General features: G+C 39.9%; 2 protein-coding genes across 3 annotated transcripts; one reads left to right on the forward strand and one right to left on the reverse strand.

Moving 5' to 3' along the window:
* Positions 1 to 1162: 1162 nt before the first annotated feature.
* Positions 1163 to 17713, forward strand: ffar4 (free fatty acid receptor 4). Its single transcript, XM_031905441.1, has 3 exons — positions 1163 to 1834; positions 9041 to 9169; positions 16001 to 17713. The coding sequence occupies exons 1-3, from the start codon at positions 1307 to 1309 to the stop codon at positions 16391 to 16393; spliced, it is 1050 nt and encodes a 349-aa protein (XP_031761301.1). The 5' UTR covers positions 1163 to 1306; the 3' UTR covers positions 16394 to 17713.
* On the reverse strand, positions 17140 to 26364 carry rbp4 (retinol binding protein 4). 2 transcript variants are annotated; one of them, NM_001015748.1, is made up of 6 exons: positions 26344 to 26364; positions 25900 to 26038; positions 23682 to 23821; positions 20093 to 20199; positions 18813 to 19025; positions 17140 to 17758 (listed from the first exon to the last, which is right to left on the reverse strand). In NM_001015748.1, the coding sequence occupies exons 2-6, from the start codon at positions 26014 to 26016 to the stop codon at positions 17736 to 17738; spliced, it is 600 nt and encodes a 199-aa protein (NP_001015748.1). In that variant the 5' UTR covers positions 26017 to 26038; positions 26344 to 26364; the 3' UTR covers positions 17140 to 17735. The 2 variants fall into 2 exon arrangements, with proteins under 2 accessions (NP_001015748.1, XP_031760912.1); XM_031905052.1 differs by having other exon boundaries at positions 17489 to 17758; positions 26283 to 26361.
* Between the last annotated feature and the right edge of the window lie 1150 nt (positions 26365 to 27514).

The following is a 27514-nucleotide window of genomic DNA, read 5'->3' on the forward strand; positions in this document are numbered from 1 at the left end:
GTACACACAGGGAACACATTATAAACACTAATGGTACATAAATAGGTATAAATAAACAGTGATTCAGTGGCCATGTGGTAAATACACAGTATGAAGGAAATAAAAAATTATTGGAGAACTTTGTATAAAGTACTTACGAAAAAGGCTTAAGCTCCTAGTTGTTGCTCTGTGCTGCAACCAAATACAACTGCAAAAATCCAAAAAGTAGGAGAAACAAGCTTCAGCAGATGTACTGCAAACCATTTATTGTGGGTAGTGGTAACACGACATGTTTCGGGTCAATACCCTTTATCAAGTGTACAGTAGGAAGGAAGCCCCTGCCCTGTAGATCTTACAGTCTCAAGCTGGCCATAGATTTTTAAAAGATTGTTGGACCAAACTTATTGTGAAACGATTGTTTAAAAGTACGATACGTCCATCAATAGTGATAAGCGAATGTTTTTGCCAGGAATGTACTCGCAGCGATATTCCGCATTTAGCCATTGGCAAATTTTTCCACAAAGTTTTGCAGAGAAAAAATTCATTGGCGCGATTGCAGCAAAAAAGGCACGTTCACTTCAAAAAAAGTCGCATGCAGTACCCGCATTTCACAAATTTTTCGGGACAGATTCTCTCATTGCTATCCATCAACGAAAACGACCATTTCAAGCGATATTGTTTAGCTGAAGCTAAGAAAAAACTGCTGCCTGCTTGGTCCTGCAAACAATTGGACAATGAACAACTTTCATTGTTAAAGACTACAATTTTCAAACCTGCCTAGCCGATTTTCTGACTGATGTCAGATGAAAAATTGCCATATGTACAATCGTTCCGTGCCCAGTAACCTTACAATAATTTGATGGATTTGTTGGACCGCACTAAAATCAAAAGGAGAGAAAAATTGTTATGTGTATGGGCAGCTTAAGTTCTTGTACAGTTCTAGCAATCTGCAGGAGCGCACACTTGCACAGAATGAGCCCTTCTCAAATTCTTCCTGTTGTACAACATGATCCAGTAAGTGCCAGCTTTTTGTTTGAGGTTTGAAACCGGCAGATAAACCCAACACCCTCATCTTTGTTTTAGATGGGTGGATATTTGTTATATTTGTACTTCCTCGTTTCATATAACATATGAGGAACCTCTGTGCTGCCTTAGTGTTACTCTGACTGAGCACTAGCCATTTGGGATACATTTATCAGCCTTTCTTTCCTGCCCACCGCAGCTTATATGTGACATTATGATCTGCTGGAATTTGGCTTTTGGATGCTGTTGTGGATTCCCTACAAAGATGATGAATAAGGCTTTCCTGTAACTGCGCTTAGGGATAATGGATCACAATTTTTCCTCGGACAATGGAAGTCAAACACATTTTACATTTTTTTCAGACTTTAAGACAAATAACAAGGTGGCTGTGACTGTTTTGGAGACTTTAGTGATGTCTTTGGTCTTCATTGTTTCTATATTCACAAATATAAGTGCCATCATCTTGATGGTTAAAAAGAAAAGGCTGGTAACTGCCAACTGCTTTGTGCTGAACCTGTTCTGCGCAGATCTTCTTTTCATCAGCATGATCCCCTTCATTCTGGTTATCCGCTGGACTGAGGTGTGGGTGTTGGGAGACTTCATCTGCCATATGCATTTTTATATTATCTGTCTGAGTGGCTGTGTCACTCTTATTTCCCTTTCGGCCGTAAGTCTGGAGCGGATGATCTCCATTATGAAAATCACCCAGGCTACCACTTGCAATGTAAAAGTAGTGGTGTGTGGACTGCTGGGAATTTGGGTATTCTCTGCCTTCACTGCTTTACCCATGTGCTTATTTTTCAATGTAGTGGAACAAAAAGTAAATGGCACGGTAAGGAAATATCTTAGTTTATTATTACTCTGCCTGTGTTCTAAAGGGGGTCTGTTCTGGCATTACTTCAACCAGGGTTATTAATGTGCATAGTAATTATTTGTAATTGGTTTGGTTGTATGAATTTCCTTTCGGGTCCTTATTTATCTTGCAAACTGATTTAAGGCAACTTCTGGAGCTGCATTTGTAGTTAGTACCCACTGCAGGGAAGCAGTTTGCATAGGTTACTGCAAATTTTTATTATATTACAGTAGACACCATACAAAAATAAAGGAGGGTGGTTAAAAAAGTAGGTTAAAGGAACCGAATCAAGAAAATCCAATGGGTTAGAACTGGGGAAGAAAAAAGGGTCAAAAAGAGGAGGGGAGAAGTTTGTAGTGAGAGAAAGTAAGGGTTTTATGTTGTTTGATGAAAGAGAGCGCGGGTATGTGTGGGGGGAAAAGGATGGAGTGGATGGAGATAAAGGGTAGGGGGGAAGGGATGGAGAAAGCAGGGGAAAAAAGAAATGAAGGGTGCTTTAACTGTCATGGTTTTCCCTAAAAAGAGCATAGCAGAAGAAACCATGTTCCTTTAATTTAACAACAGCTTGTCGGCTATTTGAATTCCATGAGAAGCACAGTAATTAGCAAATTCTCTAACAAAAGTCTACCTTGAAATGCAATATGAACATATAGCATAAATAATGGACAAAATCAGTAAGTAACATAAATATAACTCATTACAAGTAATGCGTTAGCAGTATGAAAAAAAATGTGCTAGCTAATCATCATAGCATTCATTTTTAATAAGAATACATATCAAAACGGTTATTTACTACTAGAGCAGTAAGAGCCATGAAATCATGCACCTTGGTGCTCATTCAATGTACTTGTGCCTGGGGGCCTTGCTGTGCTCTAAACCTTAACAATGATGCAGATAGGGGACAGGCAGTGCAAGTGGAGTGCAAAGTAGTGATGTGCAGGCTGGCTCAATACCCACAGGTCGGGCGGGTTAAGGCCGACCTTAGGACACTGCTTTTAGGTCACAGGGAGGTTTGGGCTGAGGGCTCAGTTCCATCCTCCCCACCTGCAATCTTTCTCTGTTCGGCTTCCGCCTCCAGCAGGCTATATTTATAGGCGCTCAACTGCCTGCCCTGCCCCCTTTATGATGTCAGAGGTGGAGCCGGTCAGCGTAGGTCTATAAATACAGTTGCCTTGCTGGGTTGGGCGCAGGCAGATTAGGGATGGGTGCACTTTGTACTCTGCCCCACCATCAATAAATGAGCCCTCTCCTCTAAGCTCACCAGCCTTATTTTTAATCCATTACTGAATCTATAAGAATGTGCACCTATGTTATTAAGTTCCATACAAAGCCTGCCCACCAGTTCCTCTACCAGTATAGTGGGAAGACTGAGACTCAGGGCTGTAGTTCTGTAACAGATGGGGGGGGGGCAGGTTTTCCTGGGTGGAATAGCAGTTTATCCATTACCATATTACAGCTAATACAAACCGTTTCTAGCCTTTGGGATACTAAAGCTTGTGAAGAATCAGTTAACTCCCTTTATTAGCTAATGAAAGACATTTTTGGAAAGTAAGGAAATGATAAGAAACCGTCACACTGTGCTGAAGTCATGCCATATAGCCTGAATCTGGTGTTGCCAAGCCACACACAGCGTAGGTTGTCTTCTAAAAATGTCTATTATTAGGGTCTCTGGTACTGCCTAATATTGTATATACCATTGCTTTTCCCATGCCTTGGAATCCACGTGGCTCATAAGAGCCCTGTTAATCTGATAAACATTTGCAGTATGTTTAGACTTTTCTATGGGAGGACAAAGGAGGATTTTAGTGAAAGCTTGAGGCAGTGAGGTTAAGAGAAGCTGTATCAATCTCTTGAGCTGTCTGGCCTTACAGTAAAACAATGGAAAGGTAGCCCTACCATAAGTGGCCCCTTGTACATTTCCCCCTTCCATTTGGTCCCTGGACCATTCAATCAGCCCATGTATCACTGATACCCATGTAGGGTAAGTATAGATGTAAGAGGGGAGAATGGGATTTTACTGATCCTGTCCTGGCAAAAGTGCTGTCATGTTGGAAATATACAAACTTACATTTGCATATGTTATCTCAGTTCTTCATTTGTGCCTTTGTTTGTCCTTGGCTTGTTGGAACTGTTGTTTTTTATATCATCAGGCAAATGTTATTCAACGTTCTTGTAGATTGTGTGCATGCTACTCTAAATTAAAGTGTGTGCAAGGGGGAATTTTTTGTGCACTACTCAGTGCTGTATTTGTGTCATAATTCATTTACACACACAGCTTAAGGCGGCCATACACAGCCTGACCATGGCTTAAATGGATGGAGAGTATATCATAACCACCTTCCTGTGGTTACAACCACCAGTGCAGAGAGCTGCTGCTCCTTTTTATTTCCTTATCTGCCAGTAATGACATTTTCAAACCTGTTCTATTCCCAAACCTACCAATGATATTATTGGTGCATCTTTAGATAGCTTTAGAGGGAATGTTATTCAACTGCCTTGCTTTCAGGCAATGCCATAGCTGATATAGTAGACCTCTACAGGGATCAGTTGACCATACTTGGTTTTATGACCCTTAGTATTATATGTATTTCAAAACAAATATTTTTTTATAAGACATATTAGTGATGGGTGCTGCAGGGTTTTGAGTTCAATTCCAACTGAATGCATCTGGTTTACATTTCATGCTGCCAGGTGATGTTCCCTTATGCTACATGGCATCTCCTTGGTGGGGTCCTGACAAGAAACAGAGTTCATATAGTTGGTCTGGCTGTGTATTCGGCTTTAAAACCATGGCTTTCCGTAAAGCCCTGCAGGGAAGGGGCAACAGACAGCTGTATCTTTATCATCTGTATATTATCTGTATAACAGACACCTAACATTACTTAGGTTTACTCTGATTAACTATTAGTATTCTATATAAGGCTGACTACTCTGGTGGCAGCTAGGCATGTTTATACACCTGTTGTAATGCCTCTGGCTAGGATGTCTTTTTGGGTTAATATTAGTGAAAATGAAGATTCTTCTTTGGCAACAGTTTGCTGTTCAGAGGATCTTGTTTCAGGCTTTATGAATTTTGTGGTCACATTCTCATTGCATAACATTTAGTGGTGAGCACAACTTTTCCTTTTTGCTGCTGTAAGATGCCATAGACAGTCGCTCTTTATTGTGCTGCTGGTTGCTGTTTGGACCTCTGTATACTTGAAATGCCAGGGCCTATTTTGAACAAAACTTGGGCATCCACCTGCAGAGTTTGTGTATCTTTTGTTCTAATTTCTTTAATTGCCTTGATGTTTTTCTTTTATTATATACAGGTCTGTTATATAAGGCATCAGCATCAGTTTGTATGCCTCTCCCCCCTGCTAAGTCTCTTCTTGCAAGTGCATAGCTATCTTTGGCAGTTCTAATATAGCTTTTTCTTAGCATACATTTAGTGAGCCATTTATGGTCATTTACACACACAGCTTAAGGCAGCCATACACAGCCTGACCATGGCTTAACTGGATGGGAAATATACCATAACCACATAGTATGGCCACCAGGGCCGCCATCAGAAATCACGGGACCCTCACAACAAAATTTTCTGGGCCTCCCACGCCCTGCCCTCCCATGCACGGGGCACAACCAATCAGGGCCCTTATTTCTTTAAAGGGGGCCCGAGCTAAAAACTGTATCATGGCCAGGCCCCCTTTAAAGCGAGGTTCGTCCGGGCCCGGGACAACTGTGCCCCCCTGATGGCCACCTGCTTGTACTTGTACAGCTTGTACTGCTTGTACTACAACGACCAGAGAGCTGCTGCTTTTCAAACCTGTTTATTTCCCAAACCTACCAATGTCCATAGTACAGGTATATTTTTCAGAATTGGTGGGCCATCATACATATGATATTATTGGTACATCTATAGCCAGCTTTAGAGGGAACGTTATTCAGTTGCCTTGCTTCCAGGCAATGCCATAGCTGATATAGGTGGCCTCTACAAGGATCAGTTGATCCCAATTCAGATTTTTTAGCACTAAAAGTAAAAAAAAAGATAACTATGCTTTTAAAACTTACTATGCAACAAAACGGCTAAAAATCTGACAATTCGCTAGATAAAACTTGATCATGTAGAAGTCAATGGCAGATGTCTCTTACCCGCCCCGGAGGATGTTTCTTTGCTTCGATACTTCAGAGGATTTGGATATTTGACACTGGGTTTTTGTGCGACAATTCGAAAAAGTAGAGGTTTTGGTACAACAAGTTTTGTGGTTTTTCTGCAACTTTTTCCCACACAGACTTTTTCAGTCCAGACTTTTTAGTAAATGTCAAACATTTCTGGAAATGAGTTTATTCACATTTTTAAAAAGAAATGTTAGAGTTTTAGTAAATCTGCCTTAATATATGGTTTACAATTATAAGCTTAAGTACGTCTTTTACACTCCGTATTTACTATTCACACTCTCTATGAGCTTCATAGGTGTCTCTTCCTGTGGGTGAATGTGGCGGTGTGTGTTGCCGCTAGTGAGAGAAACATCAGTGTTATTGTCACTTTGGCTATTCACACTTCCTGTTCTTTAACACATTTCATTTCTCTCGGTGAGAGTTCCTATTTTTTGCTCTTTTCTGCACTTAGACTTTCTGTATTCAACTTTCAGTCTTGTTGGGGTTTTCTTTTATCCAAGTGTCCATTTTAGAAGCTATGGCCATCCCATGTTCAGGATATTGATTTGCTTCCTCGCAGTGTGTGCTGATGCTGAGTAGGGATGTAGCGAACATCGCCAAAAACTCGCGAATATTCGCGAACTTTGCGAACCCCATAGACTTCAATGGGAAGGCGAACTTTAAAACCTAGAAAAGCCATTTCTGGCCAGAAAACTGATTTTAAAGTTGTTTAACTGTATACGCAAAGGCGAAAAACCGAAGCGAAAAAACACGGCGGAAAAAAACGAGGCGAAAAAACGCGGCGAACCCAAAATGGCGAACATCGCCAAAAGTTCGCGAATTTGCGGACTTGCGAACACCCGATGTTTGCGCGAATTAGTTCGCCGGCGAACAGTTCGCTACATCTCTAATGCTGAGTTGATTAGGATAAAGGGAAAATTGTTCTCCCATTTTCCCTTTTTTTGTTGCATTAATAATTGTATCATTACTCTGTGCTATTTGTTACATTTAATGAACTTAATAAAGACCAGACCACAACCTTCTAAGAACTTTAACATTTTAAGCTGTTGTTTGGATATTTACAGCCTATAGGGGATTTGCTGGCTAATTTATTGTACAGGTGAATTTTCTAATGAGAATCCACTCTGTATATCGGTCACTCACGTTCCCCCACCCCAAATTTGGGAAAGTTTGGGCTGTCATGTTCTGTTAGCACCCCACTTCAACATGGTACATGTACAACATACTCTGATTTAATAGCACCTTGGCCGCAACCCAAGTGAACATCTGGGAGATGAATTGGAACACAGACTGAGATCCTCAACTTCAGTGCCCATCCTCACTAATGATATTAATAGAAGCAAATCTTAGCAGCAATGTTCCAACATCTAGTAGAAAGCCTTCCTAGAAGAGCATTAGCAAAGGGAGGACCATCTTCATACTGGTCTCAGAAGAGATGTTGTACAGGCAGGTGTCCATATACTTTTGGCCTTGACCTCAACCCAAGTGAACTAAGTGAGATGAACCAGACAACACAGACTGAGATCCTCAACTTCAGTGCCCATCCTCACTAATGATATTAATAGAAGCAAATCTAAACAGCAATGTTCCAACATTTAGTAGAAAGCCTTCCTAGAAGAGCATTAGCAAAGGGAGGACCAACTTCATACTGGTCTCAGAAAGAGACGCCCCGGGCCTGCAGGTGTCCTTATACTTATGGTCATATACAGTATACTAAAAATGAAAAATAAAATGAAAATGTCTTTAAAAAAATAAAGTCAATCCATCAGTCTAGTAATTTACACAGAAAATAAGGCGAGATATTCAAATATCCAAATGCAAAATTGAAATGCAAAACTGAAAATGTGTTTTTACTGTGCTTTTGTTTTCAGGGGCAGTTATACTCTTTGTCTCTGGATACCAACAACAGTATATTTACATCTATATTTACATCACACCTACTTTTAAAGACCACACTGTACTACATAACTAGTACTGTGACCCTGGGGTAAAAAGGTACAGTGAATTAAAATTGAAATAGCACATTAAACTCCCTCCATAAACCACATATAATGGTACAGTGACCCCCTGCACCACAAGATTACATGCCGATATCATCATATATTGGTACAGTGATATCAAATGATATTTCACAGTATGATATCAAATGCCACTCTATAATAAATGCAATACATATAGAATGAAAGTAACTATTGTTTTTTTCAGCCCATAAACTTGAATGCCCAGTGGTGGTGTAGTGCTAATATTCCTCTCTGTCTGGTGGGGTAGCCAGGGCCGGATTTATAAGCCAGACACCCCAAGGCCGCCCCCTGTCCGTCGCCCCCCCTGCGTGCACCTCCCCCCGCGCATGCGCACACTCGCAACCGTGCATGCGCGGCCTTTTCAATCTCTTTACAGAGCAGTGGGGAAGAGGTCCCCATTGCTCCATTTATGACAAAAAACTTTAATATTTTGGTGCGGCGGGGCGGCATGCCGCCCCCCAATTTGTGCCGCCCTAGGCCCGGGCCTTTGTGGCCTTTCCACAAATCCAGGCCTGGGGGCAGCCAATAGTACACACTCTTCTTTATCCTCATTCCATGGGACATCAAAAACTTGTTGCTTTGCACTTTGCCCTTGTTTGTAAATGAGTCTAAATACTTTTTCATGTGAATATGTTGTAGGAAAAAATAATTTATAAAAGGTCTGTCAGTCAACTGCCATTTCAGTCAACATTATTGCAACTGAAAGGACTGAGAGCAAGTCCCCTGTTTATCTTGCCCTATGCAGCAGTAGGTGCTATTTCTGCACTGAATTCTGATTGTAATTTAATATGAACACATGGCTTATGTGGGAAGGGGCAGCAGGGCGTCATTATTAACAGAACAAAAGGCATTTTCACGGTTTTAGTCTAGGTCTCTTTTATTATGAACCACAAATCCGCAAACTTCACAATAAAATATATTCTCATACATTAATCATATGAAACAGTGAATTAATCATGGGAAACAATGACTGATCATTCACTTTTTCACTCATCTTTTCCCACAGGTTATTCATATTTGTACTTTGGTCTGGCCGAATGTTGGAGAAGAAATTGCTTGGGATGTTTCATTTATTATTTTGAATTTTTTCATACCAGGGTTAATCATTGTGGTCAGTTATACCAAGATATTTAAGGTAAGGTAAAGTAAAGCTCACTTTAAATAGTGATAAAATATTATATATATATATATAATCTTATATGATTCTGTCTGCAATCTGAAAACAGGTTATATAATAATGGTGCCGGTTTCCTTAACACTTGAGAAAGAGCTTACACCTCGAAACATGTTGTGTTAAATAAAGAAGACAGCAGCACAGTTTCTGCATAAGTGTCAGTTTCCCCATCTTTATTTAATGTAAGAGACAATGACAGTGTGTACAGTTGAGCAGTAAGGGGTAGTCAGTATGGTAACCTGTTGCTGCTGAACCCACTGAATTCCAGTCTGACCACCTCTGTATTTATTTTGTTAGGAAAGAAAGGGATATTTCATTGTTTTTATCGCATAATATAAAGCCTCTTTGTTTTGGCTTAGTCTCAAGAATGATTGCCAGTTCTCCTTCTAAACTATGCCATTTAGTTTCTCAGTTACTATAGGCACCATTTCTCCCTACTATACCTGCTATCCCACAGCCCCAGTCCCTTCCCAGAGGCTATTATCCCCCCACTGCTACTATAGGCACCATCTCTCCCTACTATACCTGCTATCCCACAGCCACAGTCCCTTCCCAGAGGCTATTATCCCACTGCTACTATAGGCACCATCTCTCCCTACTATACCTGCTATCCCACAGCCACAGTCCCTTCCCAGAGGCTATTATTCCCCCCACTGCTACTATAGGTACCATCTCTCCCTACTATACCTGCTATCCCACAGCCCCAGTCCCTTCCCAGAGGCTATTATCCCCCCACTGCTACTATAGGCACCATCTCTCCCTACTATACCTGCTATCCCACAGCCCCAGTCCCTTCCCAGAGGCTATTATCCCCACTGCTACTATAGGTACCATCTCTCCCTACTATACCTGCTATTCCACAGCCACAGTCCCTTCCCAGAGGCTATTATCCCCCCACTGCTACTATAGGCACCATCTCTCCCTACTATACCTGCTATCCCACAGCCCCAGACCCTTCCCAGAGGCTATTATCCCCACTGCTACTATAGGTACCATCTCTCCCTACTATACCTGCTATCCCACAGCCCCAGTCCCTTCCCAGAGGCTATTATCCCCACTGCTACTATAGGCACCATCTCTCCCTACTATACCTGCTATCCCACAGCCACAGTTCCTTCCCAGAGGCTATTATCCCCCCACTGCTACTATAGGCACCATCTCTCCCTACTATACCTGCTATCCCACAGTCCCTTCCCAGAGGCTATTATCCCCACTGCTACTATAGGTACCATCTCTCCCTACTATACCTGCTATCCCACAGCCACAGTCCCTTCCCAGAGGCTATTATCCCACTGCTACTATAGGCACCATCTCTCCCTACTATACCTGCTATCCCACAGCCACAGTCCCTTCCCAGAGGCTATTATCCCCACTGCTACTATAGGCACCATCTCTCCCTACTATACCTGCTATCCCACAGCCACAGTCTCTTCCTAGAGGCTATTAGCCCACTGCTACTATAGGCACCATCTCTCCCTACTATACCTGCTATCCCACAGCCACAGTCCCTTCCCAGAGGCTATTATCCCACTGCTACTATAGGCACCATCTCTCCCTACTATACCTGCTATCCCACAGTCCCTTCCCAGAGGCTATTATCCCACTGCTACTATAGGCACCATCTCTCCCTACTATACCTGCTATCCCACAGCCACAGTCCCTTCCCAGAGGCTATTATCCCCCCACTGCTACTATAGGCACCATCTCTCCCTACTATACCTGCTATCCCACAGCCACAGTCCCTTCCCAGAGGCTATTATCCCCCCACTGCTACTATAGGCACCATCTCTCCCTACTATACCTGCTATCCCACAGCCACAGTCCCTTCCCAGAGGCTATTATCCCCCCACTGCTACTATAGGCACCGTCTCTCTCTACTATACCTGCTATCCCACAGCCACAGTCCCCAACCCACTAACATCACTGTCCAGCCCGCTAACATCAGAAGTGACTCTCCCTGCTGGTAAGTTTGGTTTTAAAATGTGGCTACCGTAACTATAGACACCAGCTGTTCCCAGTACAATTTATTTGCTGGCAGCATAAGGGATGATAAGCAAATCAACAAACATGATATATGGTAGTTTAAAACTTGAAAATGTTTGACTTTTGTTTTTAAGGCCAAACTAACTTAAAATACAATAATATTACGCCCCAGTACACAGACAATTACAACGGCAGCATTACTATGTATCAGTAACTGTAGCCTCTGTACCACTAAAGTAAAACATTTCAATTAGGAAGTGGTGAACCTAAAGAGGATGTTACCCCAAAAATTAAATGTGACCTAATAAAGAGTCATTCTAAACAACTTTCCCATATGCATTCATTTAAATAATGTCACTGCTTTTAGCATTTTTTTAAAAAAATATAATGGTTATTGAAAATAACAATTAGTAGAAATTACATTTACAAACAACTTTAAAACCACAGAAAAAAATGCCATCAAGAACACACATATAACTGTATGATCCATACCACAGGTAGGGGATCCATTATCTGGAAACCCGTTATTCAGAAAGTTACAAATAATGGAAAGGCCATCCCCCATAGACTCAATTTTAATCAAATAATTGATGTAATAATAATATAGTACCTAGTACTTGATCCTAACTTGATCCTTAAGATATAATTAATCCTTACTGTAGGCAAATCAATCTTATTGGGTTTATTTAATGTTTAAGTGATTTTTTAGTAGACTTATTTAGTAGATCCCATATCTAGAAAACCCCAGTTCCCGAGCATTCAGAATAACAGGTCCCATACCTGTAATTTCCCTTGAGTCCTCTGCAGCCCCCTTTGATGCTTAACCAGGCAACCCTCCAATCCTTACTAAAAACCAAAACCATATCTCCAGTATATGATATCTAATCAGATCACAGCAGCTTTTTACAAGTTGGACTTCAGAAGCAGAATACCACTTTGTCTGTACCTATTATATGCATTTGATTATAATTATGATACATATGTATTCTGCAATGTCACAGTTAGCAAGTGGAACCGAAACTCTGGGGTTAAAAATAACATCTCTCAGATGTTCATGTGTAGCATTCAGTAGCCTGTCGGTGCTGTACTGTTGATAAAATTGGCAAAGCTGTGATGCAGTTTGATATTTTATTATATATAATATATAACAGAATATAGGTAATTTTTTACATACAGATCAGTGAAAGGTATGAGCAGTGGCACCAGAAAAGCAAAAGTGTGTGTTTTAGACACAACATGCAGTCTTCTGGTGGCTTCAAACCCATATCAAAACAAGAAAAAAAGGAGAAGGGCACCCTGGCAATCCAAAAACAGGCCATTCCAATAATTAAAAAGAAAAAACTTTATTATACACTCATTTCAAAAAAGCCTGAAGCATTTTGTGTCCATCTGACACTTAATCATAGGCTTAAATGTGCATACAATAACATCAGTATTTAAGAGGCTGAACACAAATAGAAAACAGAATAATAAAAAAAGGGGGGGGAGTTAATACAACAATAAGAAATGTAAAGGAACAGCACCTATGTAAGAGAAAGGGCATGAAGAAAATGCATTTGAATAAGTATGAAGAAATATATGAATGCACTCAGAAGAGAAATATATACAGGTCCTTTTCAAAAAATTAGCATATTGTGATAAAGTTCATTATTTTCTGTAATGTACTGATAAACATTAGACTTTCATATATTTTAGATTCATTACACACAACTGAAGTAGTTCAAGCCTTTTCTTGTTTTAATATTGATGATTGTGGCATACAGCTCATGAAAACCCAAAATTCCTATCTCAAAAAATTAGCATATTTCATCCGCCCAATAAAAGAAAAGTTTTTTTAATACAAAAAAAGTCAACCTTCAAATAATTATGTTCAGTTATGCACTCAATACTTGGTCGGGAATCCTTTTGCAGAAATGACTGCTTCAATGCGGCGTGGCATGGAGGCAATCAGCCTGTGGCACTGCTCAGGTGTTATGGAGGCCCAGGATGCTTCAATAGCGGCCTTAAGCTCATCCAGAGTGTTGGGTCTTGTGTCTCTCAACTTTCTCTTCACAATATCCCACAGATTCTCTATGGGGTTCAGGTCAGGAGAGTTGGCAGGCCAATTGAGCACAGTAATACCATGGTCAGTAAACCATTTACCAGTGGTTTTGGCACTGTGAGCAGGTGCCAGGTCGTGCTGAAAAATGAAATCTTCATCTCCATAAAGCTTTTCAGCAGATGGAAGCATGAAGTGCTCCAAAATCTCCTGATAGCTAGCTGCATTGACCCTGCCCTTGATAAAACACAGTGGACCAACACCAGCAGCTGACATGGCACCCCAGACCATCACTGACTGTGGGTACTTGACACTGGACTTCAGGCATTTTGGCATTTCCCTCTCCCCAGTCTTCCTCCAGACTCTGGCACCTTGATTTCCGAATGACATACTTTGGACCACTGAGCAACAGTCCAGTGCTGCTTCTCTGTAGCCCAGGTCAGGCGCTTCTGCCGCTGTTTCTGGTTCAAAAGTGGCTTGACCTGGGGAATGCGGCACCTGTAGCCCATTTCCTGCACGCGCCTGTACACGGTGGCTCTGGATGTTTCTACTCCAGACTCAGTCCACTGCTTCCGCAGGTCCCCCAAGGTCAGGAATCGGTCCTTCTCCACAATCTTCCTCAGGGCCCAGTCACCTCTTCTCGTTGTGCAGCGTTTTCTGCCACACTTTTTCCTTCCCACAGACTTCCCACTGAGGTGCCTTGATACAGCACTCTGGGAACAGCCTATTTGTTCAGAAATTTCTTTTTGTGTCTTACCCTCTTGCTTGAGGGTGTCAATGATGGCCTTCTGGACAGCAGTCAGGTCGGCAGTCTTACCCATGATTGCGGTTTTGAGTAATGAACCAGGCTGGGAGTTTTTAAAAGCCTCAGGAATCTTTTGCAGGTTTTTAGAGTTAATTAGTTGATTCAGATGATTAGGTTAATTGCTCGTTTAGAGAACCTTTTCATGATATGCTAATTTTTTGAGATAGGAATTTTGGGTTTTCATGAGCTGTATGCCACAATCATCAATATTAAAACAAAAAAAAGGCTTGAACTACTTCAGTTGTGTGTAATGAATCTAAAATATATGAAAGTCTAATGTTTATCAGTACATTACAGAAAATAATGAACTTTATCACAATATGCTAATTTTTTGAAAAGGACCTGTAAATGTACCCATAAGAGAAGAAGATATATACATCATTATGTATCAATATGGAGGAATAAAAGTTTAATGACAATAATAAGAAACATCAAAATCAGAACTCATTCCTCTTGGTAATCTAGTATATGGGTGAATATCTTCTTGTTTTTATATCTTATGTGTTAAATCGCCACCCCTCCGAGATGGAAAAATTCTCTCTATCCCTTGAACCTGGAAAAAGTCTAAATTCCCCATAGTGCAAGACAAAAAATGTCTGGATACATTTGTCTCCTTTCTTATGCAAATGTCAAAAACTTGTTCCCAAATATGTTCTTTAAAACTCCGCGAGGTTTGTCCAACGCATTGCATACCCCATTTCTGACATGTAATCAAATATATGACATTTTTGGTACTGCAGTTAATATATTGACCAATTGTATAGGACATATTAGTAACCAAAGATGTAAATTCTTTGCCCCTTCGTATGAGAGAACATAGAGTACAATGTGCGGCACCACATTTAAAACTTCCATGGTACTGTAGCCAGGTGGGAGTCTCTAATTTGTTGCTCATTACCGTGCTAGAAATAGATTTTACCCCAAGGTATCACCCTATCATCTAGTCACAAATCTGCAGCCCGATCCTAAAATGATCTTAAGCTTAGGATCAGTACATAATATAGGTAAATATTTATTCACTATTCTTTTGATATGAGGAAATTGGGGACTATATGTGAGTATACACAAGGGAGAATTAGAATCTAAAAAGCTCCTTGAATTTCCTAGAGTGACATTTCAACAGGTGATCCCGTGGGGTCATCATAGCTTCAAACCCATGGCATTGCCTCTAGGCTGCTTGGGGTTTTTATACTGAAAGCTTGCTCATTTACTGTACATCTGGCTGGTACAGCTCATTGTCCAACACTTCCTGTGCCTATCTTTATAAACCCCATCCCACACTTTGCTCTTGTCTGTGATATATTTCATTTAGTGACGTCCTGGGTGTGGTGTTCTTTTTTTATTTCTTTTTCAGTACCGGTACTACTCATGTTGCTGATCATTGTTGGCTCCTTTTCCAGACCCATTTCATACTTCTGGCTCCTATTTTGCTTTTAGTCTGTACATGTTCTTAACCTGTCACTGCATTCCCAATTTCCTTGCCTATTTTATGTTCTGGATATTGACCTTAGTCTGTCTTGTGTCCACTCTCACACAGCATGGCCAATATATATACAGTATAAGTTATATGAATGTATATTAATTCATTTTATATATGTCAATATACCTTCTTATCCACTGCATAATGCCACTAAGGGTCAGTCCATGTAACCAATTTAGAGAACTGATGTGATGGATAAATTTGGTGCCGCATAGTCATGGACTTCCAACCACCCCCTCTTCTACTCGATCATAAAGTATAAAGGTAGCTGCACTACTTTTACTATAAAGGCACCCCAGGGTCGCTCCTCTAAAGCTGGTGCTCTTAGCTGCCTATATAGAAAATTTGGCCCTAATACATACACATTAACATCACTATAGAGATTTATTTGTTTGTTTTACTTTTGTCTTTGTATAACGGAATTCAGATACTGAAATTTTCAGTATTAAAAGTGTACAAAAATAACCTTTTTCCTATGTCTGATAGATCACAAAGTCAGTGAGGAACCGCTTGATAAGCTGCACTACTTACCCAGAGAACAACCAAATGAAGGTCTCCCATAGAGACTACAAACTCTTCCGTACATTGTTCATTCTGATGATTTCTTTCTTCATTATGTGGACTCCCGTGGCCATCATCGTTCTACTGCTTCTCCTTCAGAACCTTCACAAACACGTTTCTATCCCACCGACCGTGTTTTTTTGGATAACAACTTTAACTTTCAGTAATTCTGTTCTCAACCCTATTTTGTATAACATTAATCTGTTCCGGCAGAAATGGGTCCACATTATTTTATGCCACTCGGTTGAAGAAATTGCAGATACCGAAACCACCACCAAACGAAATGAAAATGCTAATATTTCGCATGGAACATTTTAGAGCTTATAGTTGTGGTCAGTTACTCACTGGTGGTAAGAAGCCCCAAGAGTGCCCTACCTAATTTCATCTTTTACCTACAAGTGGCCAGTATGCCAGTCATTAAAAATACCATGTAATTTAAGGTAGGTCAAAAAAGGAAGTGACAACTACCAGCCTACAATCTGTGAAGCTGCTCTGGATTCTTTTTTCACCTTGCCTCATGACAGAAATAGCACCGTGACCCAATTATTGATATGAACCAACTCCTGCACTGAGCAGCAATTTAAGGAAAATGAACTGGGGAACACTGGTATAATGAATACCTTCTTGCTTTATTGCCTCCATCTTGTCCTCCTAAACCTTCTTTCTGCCAACTCATCCTGCCAACAATTGAGCCTCATTATGTGTGAGAAAGGCAGTCAACCTTGCAGTTTAGAGTCAATAGGTCACCTGGTGAACTCCTTGTGGGCCCAGGTGTCAGTGGGCTCTCCTGCTCATTGAAACATTAGGCCTTGCATTCCTTTATCTTGATCATTAACCATTTCTCTATAGAACAAAGAGGAGAATCGGAGAGGAGGATAGTATGTAAATAGACATAGGACAATAAAGACACTGACTGAGAAGATGAAATATAATGTGAAGAATGGGCCTGTGGCCTAAGGTTTTCTGGTGGGCCCCTGGCATCTCAGTCCGAAATAAGAATAAATAGTAGTTCTTGGACTTTTTTTCAAAAAGCAAATGCAAGTTACTTAATGGCTCCTTGTTCGCAAGGTATAGATTGACCATATTTATTGAAAAGGGTGTACAATTTTTTTTTTATTTTTAAACAGATGCTATTCTAAGGCAACTCATTAACACTTACATTCTCAAGTTATTGCATTTCTGCTTGCCTCTTACCCTTAGGAGTTGTGCTGTTGATATCTGTGGAAGAACAAGTGCCACTGGACCTACGTTAGGGATGTTGGAATAATACAACTCTTGAATTGAACTTCTACCTAAAAATGACAGGCTGCCAGCTAGAAAATCCTGTCTGCATATACAAATGCATGAAGTGTAGTGCATAAAAAATATGACTTGCCTATAATGTATCAGTCATGAAACCAAAACCACAACACACAGGATTTTAAAGAAATGTATTTCATCCGAATACACAAATCAGCTGGGAGAAGAAGGTTTACATTGAAGAAGTACTATTAAATAGTTAAAGAATGGAGCACTGGGTATCATATGTACATTGGTACTATCATCATTGTTCTTTATTCCTTTAAAACCAAGGTTGTTAAACTTTTATTGATATGAGCACTGAGATGTGGTTGCTTCTGCCTGTAAACGTTACATCAACAGGATTCTTGTAAAACCTCCTCTATTGTTCTGTTTCACAGTAACCTGTAAATAAATAAGATGACATATTATCAATGAGTAATAAATTTGGCCTTTATTTCTTGTACCTAGTGGTGTAATACAATGCACAAAGAGCAGTAGCTATAAAATATTAGATATGTCTGCATGAACATATAGCTATGATGGTTTATGGTTAAGTGATGGACTATTTTGATGCCCACTTGTTTGTTGCTGTAGAGATTCTGTGTTTTATTTGGCACAAACATCCTCACCTCTGTTTAGTAAATGGAAGTTCTAGTCAGGTAATTTATATATTCTGTATTTTCCGCCCAACACTACTCTCAATGTAAAGCCCACACTCTACATACCAGTATGGGTCTAGGATACATATGTTTCTACTCCCCCCCCTACTCCAATAAGCCTTAGCCTCCACATTAAATTTGATTGCAGATCAACATATTAGGGATCATTTAAGATGATTGGTGTAAAAATTACAAGAACACTAAGGGGTACAAGGGGTTTATTCAACAAGTCCTGTGACAATTTTGCAACAGAGGAGGTCTTGGAGGTCGTAAATGACTCCTAAAATTTTCATTCACAGCTCATTATTATTTTTGAGGAATTCATTTAATTTGGTCAGGGACCAAATCTATTATTTTTAGAATCTGTTGAATAATGAATCCTCTACAAAAGATTCAGCCAAATACTGAACCAAATCCGAACCCTTATTTGTAAAGGGATATCAAAAAAAAAACTTTTTTTTATTCAAAACTCAAATTTTGAATAAAAAGGTATCTCATCGGTTGCCTAGAATTTAAAGTAACATGACTTTAAATGATTGGATTCAGTTCGGCTAAAGACTTCTAATACAGATGAGTCCAAATCCTACAAAAAGTGCTACGATCCAGCTGAATCATGTATTTAGTGCATTTCTAGTACAAGTAATGGTTTTAACATTGATCCTTAATAAAAGCCAGCTCTTTATTTTAGGTTAAGTTCAATTTTTTTTTTGCGTATACACAGCTTTGCGTTTAACAACAGAAAGTGAGAGCTGTGTGTGTAGGCTCCCATTCTAGGGGAATACTCCACTGTCACTTACCATTGTGAGGGACGCTTCTGTACTTCCTTTCCAAGCACAACTGCTCCTGCCTCTTCCTTACAATTCTCTGTGCATCTAATGGCAGGCCATCCTTACTACGGGAGAATACAAAGGAGTAGCTGTCGTCGCATGTGCCATCAAAATTTCGGCGACGGCATGCATAAGTGATTGCATAAGTAGTGTAATCAGTATCCACAATCCAATGGTCATCAACTGGAAAACAAACACACACACAAGAAATCAATGAAATGAACTCCAAGACACAAGAGTAAATACAGGACAAATGTATTATACGCTTCCAATAAAGCTTTTCCATGACAGGCTCCAGCTCAGAAAGGGGTTTTCCAGTTGGTAATAATACCGCCATTCATGCATTACATGAAATTTAGCTCAGTGATTGTTTATTTCAGAGTTTATTGTTGCTGTTGGGATGTTAGAGTATGTACTTCAGTTGAGCTTTAACGCCCCTAGAGCAGAATGTAATTTATGCTCATTTTGATGAATGTATACACTCATCTGTTTTGTTAAATATGCCAGTTCTTTCAAAGCTGTCCCACCAGTCTGGAAAGTGTGAGAGAAAATCCTGGTTTAACTGGTTAATCGATGGACTTTTTTTAAGCCTTCTTGTTTGTTGCTATAGAGATTCTGTGCTCCATATTGTTTTATTGGGCACCAAACATCATTAATTCTATTTAGTTAATAAATGTTCTAGACTGTTATTTTATATTTTCTGTATTTTCCACCCAACATTAGCCTACATGATTAATCTGAAATCCACACTCTACCTACCAGCATGGGTCTAGAGCTCATACTGTATATCATTACTCCCACCCTAAATTTAGGATTCACCTGTTTGAATTGTATCTGTTTGATTCATTTGAATTAATAGGTTGCTAAATTTCTCCTAACAAAATGATGGATAAAATGTCTATCATACTGGTGATGGACATCAGTCAACATACAGTTAACAGGGAATCAGAGGCACAACAAGCACATAGTATTCAGGGAGAAGCATATATTCTGTATCTAATAACAAAGTATTGCAGGTTTAGCGTCATAAATCAATGAATCCAATGGCATAATTAGGAGCAAATGGGACTCTATGTTTCTTTCCTTTACTTTGCAGAGCATTTTGTGCCGATATTGTGCAACATCTGTATTTACCCCCTGTATGTATCAGGTCACATAACTGAAATCATATCAAGACATTTATGTGAAGTGGGCTGTGTGATAGAAAGTTTGCTTAATAAACTATTAATATATCCAGTCCAGTTACTCACGTCCTCTCTCAAGGATGGCTAGAGCCCCATGATACTTCATCTTGTATTTAGCAGGGTTTTTGGTTTCTATGAATGTGCCAACCATGTTAGCACACAGTTCCAGTTTCCTTAAAAACAAACAAACAAAGGGGATTAAGGTTAAACATACAGTATCACATACAGTACCTGTAACAGTGATAAATATATATATATATATCCTACCATAAAGTAAGAGATACACATGTGGGACCCTCCATACAGTAAATTATGAACTCCCTCAAACAAAATCCCCTTTTTATTGGAAGTTGAAACAAATCTATAAATATATATTAGAAGAGACTGAGACATTCCCATGAGAGACAATCACTGATCAAACTTTATAACTGATAAAATCATTAAGCACTAGAGATGTAGCGAACCTCACAAAAAAAGTTCGCGAACCCGTTCGCGAACTTCCGCCAAAAAGTGCGAACTTTTGCGAACTTTGCGAACCCCATAGACTTCAATGGGAAGGCGAACTTTAAAACCTAGAAAAGCCATTTCTGGCCAGAAAACTGATTTTAAAGTTGTTTAAAGGGTGCCACGACCTGGACAGGGGCATGCAGGAGGGGGATCAAGCAAAAATTTCTCTGAAAAATACGTTGTTGACACAGTGTTGCGTTTTGTGCTGTAAAGGGCAGAAATCACACTACATTTCTAAACTTGTGTAATAAACTGCTTTAAAACGTCCGGCGTCTACATGCCAATCAAGTCGTGTAAAGGTTACAGCCGGTTCACACGCAAAGACAAAACGCCGCAGTACTGGATACGGAATATATTATTGCTGGTGGAAAAACATCGCTCAGGTGATTTTATTGCAATGCAATGTCACTACTATGTGTAACATATTGGGTTACAGCAGATGAGATCAGCAGGACAGCTGCCCACAGCAGCTACATACAGAGCAGTAGAAAGTAGATTACTAGTCAGAAAAGATACCTAAACTGTCCCTCAAACCCCTGCACAGCTCTCTCCCTATGCTAACTCATCAAGCACACACAGGCAGAATGTAAAATGGCTGCTGGGCTTCGGTTTATATATGGAAGGGAGTGGTCCGGGGGTGGTCCAGGAGGGAGAGCTGCCTGATTGGCTGCCATGTATCTGCTGGCTCTGGGGTGAGAGGTCAAAATTTGGCTCCAGCTAAGGCGAACCCAAAATTGCGAACTTCGCTAAAAGTTTGCGAACTTGCGAACACCCGATTTTCGTGCGAATTAGTTCTCCGGCGAACAGTTCGCTACATCTCTATTAAGCACCATTAATAACTATATATTTTACAGGTTATTGTCATGGCTGCTATGCATTCAATTTGTTTTTGTTTTTTTCAATGTTGAGTATTTGGTGATTTTTGATTATTTTAATTGAGATAAATGCATGTACACTGGGAAACAAGCACATGTCTTTGTTGAAAAGTTTGGAAGTTTGCACTCACCAAACCTGACCTGGCTTAAAGGGCGATTAAGAAGAAGAGGGAAGTTGGCAGCCATTCACCCTTAGCAGGCGCGTGTGATTTTTGAAGAAGAGGAGCTCATGCCTGGGGTATCAGGTAAGTTAGTGATGTTAGCAACATGTTGCTCCCCAACCCCTTGGATGTTGCTCCCATTGGCCTCAAAGTAGGTGCTTATTTTTGAATTTCTGGCTTGGAGGCAAGTTTTGGTTGCATTAAAACCAGGTGTACTGCCAAACAGAACCTCCTGTAGGCTGCCAGTCCACATAGGGGCTAACAAATAGCCAACCATAGCCCTTAATAGGCACACCCAGCAGCATTTTTCATGCTTGTGTTTCTCTCCAACTCTTTTTACATATGTTGCTCTCGGTTAAAAAAGCTTGGGATCCACTGAGGTAAGAAATTAAAGTCACCAATCAGTACATACAGCTAGCCTTATGTGTCTGGTGGCAGGCTGGGGGGGGGATGCTTTTATATATATAGGCACCTAAGGAATACCCCCTAAAACTGCCACTCTAGCAAAGGGCCCTTGTGTGCTTATGTAAAAAATACAGCCCTGCTCAACTGTATAAAAGGACGCCTTGTACAGTGAAAAAACAAAAAACCAATGCATACTTATTGTAAGTCAATAATGTATCAAACATGAAAGAATTAAATATTATAATTTGTTTCTAAAGATGTTATTATCATGTTTGCTGCACTGCTGCCTAGAGATGCCCATGGCTATGATGTTGGCTAAGAAAGCTTAGCTTTGGCACAGCAAGCCAAAACCATTAAACTGTCAACAAACAAATATTTGAAATTGAACCCTTGACGTGACAAATAATAAAAGAGCTATTAAAACATGTAAAAAGGTACATTACAAAAGGAGTGGCTATGTAACAATAGTATCCCATTAATCTTCCACTCCCTGTTCTGTACTGTACAAATTGGACCTGTGATTGTGTAATACCAATTAATTGTCTCTGCCTTTAAAATCCTTCCTTCTCACGCTTTGTAAAGACTGGTCTGAAAGCTCATGAGGGACTGCTATGTTTTAAATGCTGGCCATATACGGTATATTATTTTTCAGTAGATGTTTAATTGCGTAAGCATGGTTATGGGCTGGACATGTTTGAAAATCTTATGTGCTGCTGCATCATGTTGGGCAATAAATGGCGCATCAGCAGATGAGGAAAAGAAGAGCAGGGAGATACAGATCTTATTTATTTCCTACTGTTTAGGAGAGGAGGGTGACATTTTTGTTTGGGGAAGGTTAAGCCTCTCCAAACCTTCTGTATTTGCTGCCATTACAAGTTACGCCTCTGAATGGTACAATAGAATGGTACCAGTCGCCATACCTTCTTAGGTTAAGTAGTTGCATCACAAAAATGTTAATTGTTATCATACCAAGCAAAGATCCTCAATTTCATTTTAATTTAGGGTTGAATTTTACCAAACAAAACCACCTTTTCTGACAATTTGTAAATCACACAGGGGACATGGTAGTTTCAGAGTCCTGTGACAGGCATTCTAACAGCAAAGGTTGGCTCACCATGCCATGCACAGGATTAGCCAATGGGAGCACATGGCAGAGGGGGTACCTAGTGCTGTAGTTTTGCACAATGCTCCCTGCCAACAATGCTTCTCTAGTAATCCTACCATGCTTTATGACTGGGATTCAAGAATTTCAGTGAGATCAACTGTCTCGTGGGATCACTGCTCACTTGTAAGCGATACTTAGAAAAAATGAATATTGTATGTCTAATGTAACACAATATTATTACCCTGGATGCAAGTGCAAGAACAATAAAGGGGAATAAGTATGACTTGTTGTGCTCATGCACAGAGTATCTGCCTTGGGGGGCAATAGAACTCTATACCAGACCTGTCATAATGTATTGAAGTCAATGGGACAGTCAGTGTACTGCACACCATGGAAAGCAGAGTTAAATAACTCTATCAGCCTAAGAAGGGGGTTGGGGCAATGGTTCCTTAAGTACAAATATACATGTTGTTTTTTTTGGCAGTTTAAATAGTGTTTATGAACCTTCTTACATAAACCTGAGAATGAGCTCATGTTGTTGTTTTCCCTATAAATGTATCCAGGTTGCATAGAATTTTCTAACAAATAAATAGGTTTCTTACTCTAAGATTCGGACTCTCCCTTTAGCTGTTGCTGTCATTTTTTTGTCATTTGGGTCATATTTAAAGTTGGCAACGATGTTGTCAAGTAGGAAAAGTCCATCTGGATCCTTCTTGGCCACAGCATACCAGACTCCAGCATACTAAAAAAAAGGCACAGATATTTTAGAACTGATTGTAGAGATGAAAGAGCAAAGGCTGATACTGATTAGGACAAGGGAGGGGAGTTGACCAGTGCTAGCTACTTCGCTCTGTTCACTCTCAAAATCGCGTTACAAACAGTTGGACCTCTTAAACACACAAAATCCCACATTGCATTGCTGAGCTTAAAATATTGATAACCCTTGATGCTTTCTAATGGGCAAGCCTTCTGTGTGCATTAACATTTGTGTATGCTTTCTCCAGGGTTGTGCTTCATCTGTTGTAGTGTCTAACATCTGAGCAGCATATCTACAGGTTTAGCATTTCCACATATACACATACATTGTAAATTTGACATAACAGTACAAAGGTAAAGGCTTCTGCGACATGCACCATCTTCTCAGCTTACTTCTTTAAAATACTGGTTGTAGCTTAAAAATGTCTGCAGCCCATGGACTTGCTTTGAACGTAAGACTGTGTAGGAGATGCACAGTAATGATGGCAAAAACCATCCCAAGGCTGACACAAAGCAGCACAGCACTAAAGCTATAAGGAATGCATATAAAGTCATTTGGATTGTGTATGGGATTTGTTGAGATGCAGATAGGAGCATTTGGAGCTTCACCATAGCCTTTACTTTGTTATCTAAATGTTCCCGCATTCTTTTTGTTCTTGTGATGATACGTGTAGTCTTGACATATGCTCAGGTAAATTTGGTAAGAAGCTCTACAACACTAAAGCTACTGGGTCTCCTACTGAAATCCTTAATCCAAACATCACGCCATGGCTAAATCAGAATTTTGTAAGGTTATAGAAACCAATATTGCTAAAATGGGATTTTTATACAGCAAACTTGTTATGGTTAGTATAAGAAGCCCATATAATTCTCTCTTTACAACCAAAACTATATTTAAATTATTTTAACAACTATGAGCACAATGGTTGTTTGCCTACTTGTGCCAAAACCCTCCCACTGAAATTGACCCTAACATGTATGTGTCGGTGTTGCATGGATGTTAGACTGTAAGTACCACTGGGGCTCAGACTGATGTTAGAGATGAAAATCTTTGTAAAAAGCATTCTGTAACTGGGTCATAATAATAATAATAATAATAATTTTAATCCTACTAATAATAATGTCATTCTAATAATACCTTTTTATACAAGAAGAAGAACAATAATAATACTAATAATATTAGATGTACAGGTATGAGATCTGTTTTCTGGAAACCCGTTATCCAGAAAACTACAAAGTACAGGAAGGCCATCTCCCATAGACTCCATATTAAACAAACAATTCTAATTTTTAAAAATGATTTATTTTTTCTCTGTAATAATAAAACAGTACCTGTGCTTGATCCCAACTAAGATATAATGAATCCTTATTGGTGGCAAAACAATCCTATTGGGTTAAATTAATGTTTAAATGACTTTAAGTAGACTTAAGGTATAGAGATCTAAATTACGGAAAGATCTCTTATCCAGTAAATCTCAGTTCTCCAGTATTTGAAACAACAAGTCCCAGACCTGTACTACTAGTACTATAATAGTAATAATAATATTGGCTGTGGTCCCCATTAATAATAGGATAAAAGGATAATAGAGGGTTATGTTAAAAACACACCCATTGTATATCTAAATTAGGGGTTGGGTAGAAGCCATAATAATATTCACCCAAGTTTCTCATATTTTGTATTGGAAAATAAAGGTGTTTGTAAAACAGTCAATATGATGCAGAAGGGCATTACAGCATTGATAAGATGAAGATATTTTTAAGACCCCCAAATTTGAGATTCTATTTTTAAAGGGTATAAGGTTATTCAAAGATATATGTGCACTAAGCTTATTCACTAACAAGGGGTATATTTGCACGATTCATTTTCTCAGACAGCTGTAGAAAGAACATTTAAAACAAAATGTAATTGGTTACCATGGGTTACTGCAATCGCCCTAATTTCCCAAGTATCAGCGCATGAGCCCCAAAGGTTTCCCAGTTCTTTTAAGCTGTTTCTAAAGTTCTACCAGTGAATATTAAGCTAAAATAGCAATGCACATTTTGGAGGAGCATATTTTTACCTACCCTTTCCTTGTTAAAATCTTTCATGACTTCGAAAGTATCCACACGACAGTCTCTGTCCGCTAAACAACTGCCAAGGAAACCCAAGGCAATTAGTAGCCCCAGCGCCACTTTCGCCATCTTCTTTCACACGATTCAATAACTGCCAGTAAAGAAGAAAATAAAAACAAATTAGACATTTCTATACTGGTGTCCCATGTACAATTTATACGTATTCTCTCCCCTGTGCAGGTAAATACATATCTAATCATGTACTGCTTTCTTTATTACCACTTAAAGAGGCAATATTCTAAACATATTCCAATATTCTAAACATTGGAAAATCTCATTTGAAAAACACAAAATATATAATATATGGTTTTAGTTGGGTATTAAAACAGACTTGCATTATGTGTAGCTGGTAGGAATGCTGTTCAAGTAGATTGCTGAAAAAATGAGCTTGCTTACAATGTGAGTCCAGTGATGTCCAGATGCAGGAAAGCCTAGAATGGCAAGGTCTGAGAGGCTTATATACTGCTCGGCACTATCACTGTTTCATAACATCAGAACAAGGTAAAAAAAGCTATATTTTGATTTGCTAATATTTCCAGTCCCAACTGGATGAGGTCCCACTTCAACAAAATTGCATAAGATCAAGCTGTGTACTTTGACCTGAGCTTTTATTTGTCCGAACCCCCCCAGCCATCCCATAGCTAATGCTGTGCTGTAGAAAAATAGAAACCTGTGTGTACTGAGGGGGTTGGGATCTACCAAAACAGAGTTTTACTTTGGTCTTCGTATGGATGAAATTATTTTGGCACAAATCCATCTCCCCGACAGAGAGAGCTCTCATCCTGAAGCCCATTCCAGAGGCAGCTAGGGAACTGTGTATAATGAGCTACAGAAACAAGGAAAACCCTATTCATTGCAAGTGAATTCAGTTGTGCAATATCGATCACTATAGGCCCAATACATAAAGGAAGCTATGTACTTACCTCTGGTCACAACAAGCCTTTTCCCAAAAGGCATTTTTTCCACTGGTGTAAATTCACTGGCAGAGAAAATGTTGATCTTCTGCTGATTTTAGTATACAGACATGGCAGCCCAAATCCACCCAATGTGTAAATGCCAGACCAGTCAGTGCATGCTAAAGTTGGGGACAGCAGACTAGCATTTTCTCTGGCCACAGGGTTTTTATGTCATTTGTGGGCCCGGTGATCATAAATTTCAGGGTTGAAAATTGGGCGACCATTGTGGGTTCAGGTTTGGAGTGGGTTAGACTGGGAAAGTACAATCTTCCCCCGCTTCTAAAATGTTACTGTTCTGGAACCTAAGCCACATGCAGAATTAGTGTACAGAGCGGCAGCAGTGTTTCTGGCTGCCCCCCTTACCTGCTCCACACTTACCTCACCCACACCGGAGTGGGTTCTGGGAAGAGGGGCTGCGTTACTAGTTCAGAGAGCACTGTTGCACTAAAAGAGACAAATTCCAAATGGGAAATTCAGCTCATAAAGTTACCAGAAGCGGCTTTTTGTCACTCCTGGTAACTAGCCGCTCTCTGCATTCTGAGGCAAGGTTCTCACTTTGCCTTATGGCAGGAGCGACCCTGCAGAGCGGAAAGACATCAATACAGGTTGGG

Source organism: Xenopus tropicalis, chromosome 7 (genome assembly GCF_000004195.4).
Source record: "Xenopus tropicalis strain Nigerian chromosome 7, UCB_Xtro_10.0, whole genome shotgun sequence".
Taxonomy (NCBI): domain Eukaryota; kingdom Metazoa; phylum Chordata; class Amphibia; order Anura; family Pipidae; genus Xenopus; species Xenopus tropicalis.

Bases quoted from the DNA above. Each gene is read 5' to 3' on its own strand.
- rbp4 (NM_001015748.1), bottom strand. From the start codon at position 26,016: ATGGCGAAAGTGGCGCTGGGGCTACTAATTGCCTTGGGTTTCCTTGGC. The intron at 23,822-25,899 runs GTAGGTAAAAAT...CCTTTTTTTTAG, and splicing joins AAGATTTTAACAAGGAAAGG to TATGCTGGAGTCTGGTATGC. The intron at 19,026-20,092 runs GTGAGTAACTGG...TTTGTTTTCCAG, and splicing joins AGCCATCCTTGAGAGAGGAC to TTGATGACCATTGGATTGTG.
- ffar4 (XM_031905441.1), top strand. From the start codon at position 1,307: ATGGATCACAATTTTTCCTCGGACAATGGAAGTCAAACACATTTTACA. The intron at 1,835-9,040 runs GTAAGGAAATAT...CTTTTCCCACAG, and splicing joins AACAAAAAGTAAATGGCACG to GTTATTCATATTTGTACTTT. The intron at 9,170-16,000 runs GTAAGGTAAAGT...TATGTCTGATAG, and splicing joins GTTATACCAAGATATTTAAG to ATCACAAAGTCAGTGAGGAA.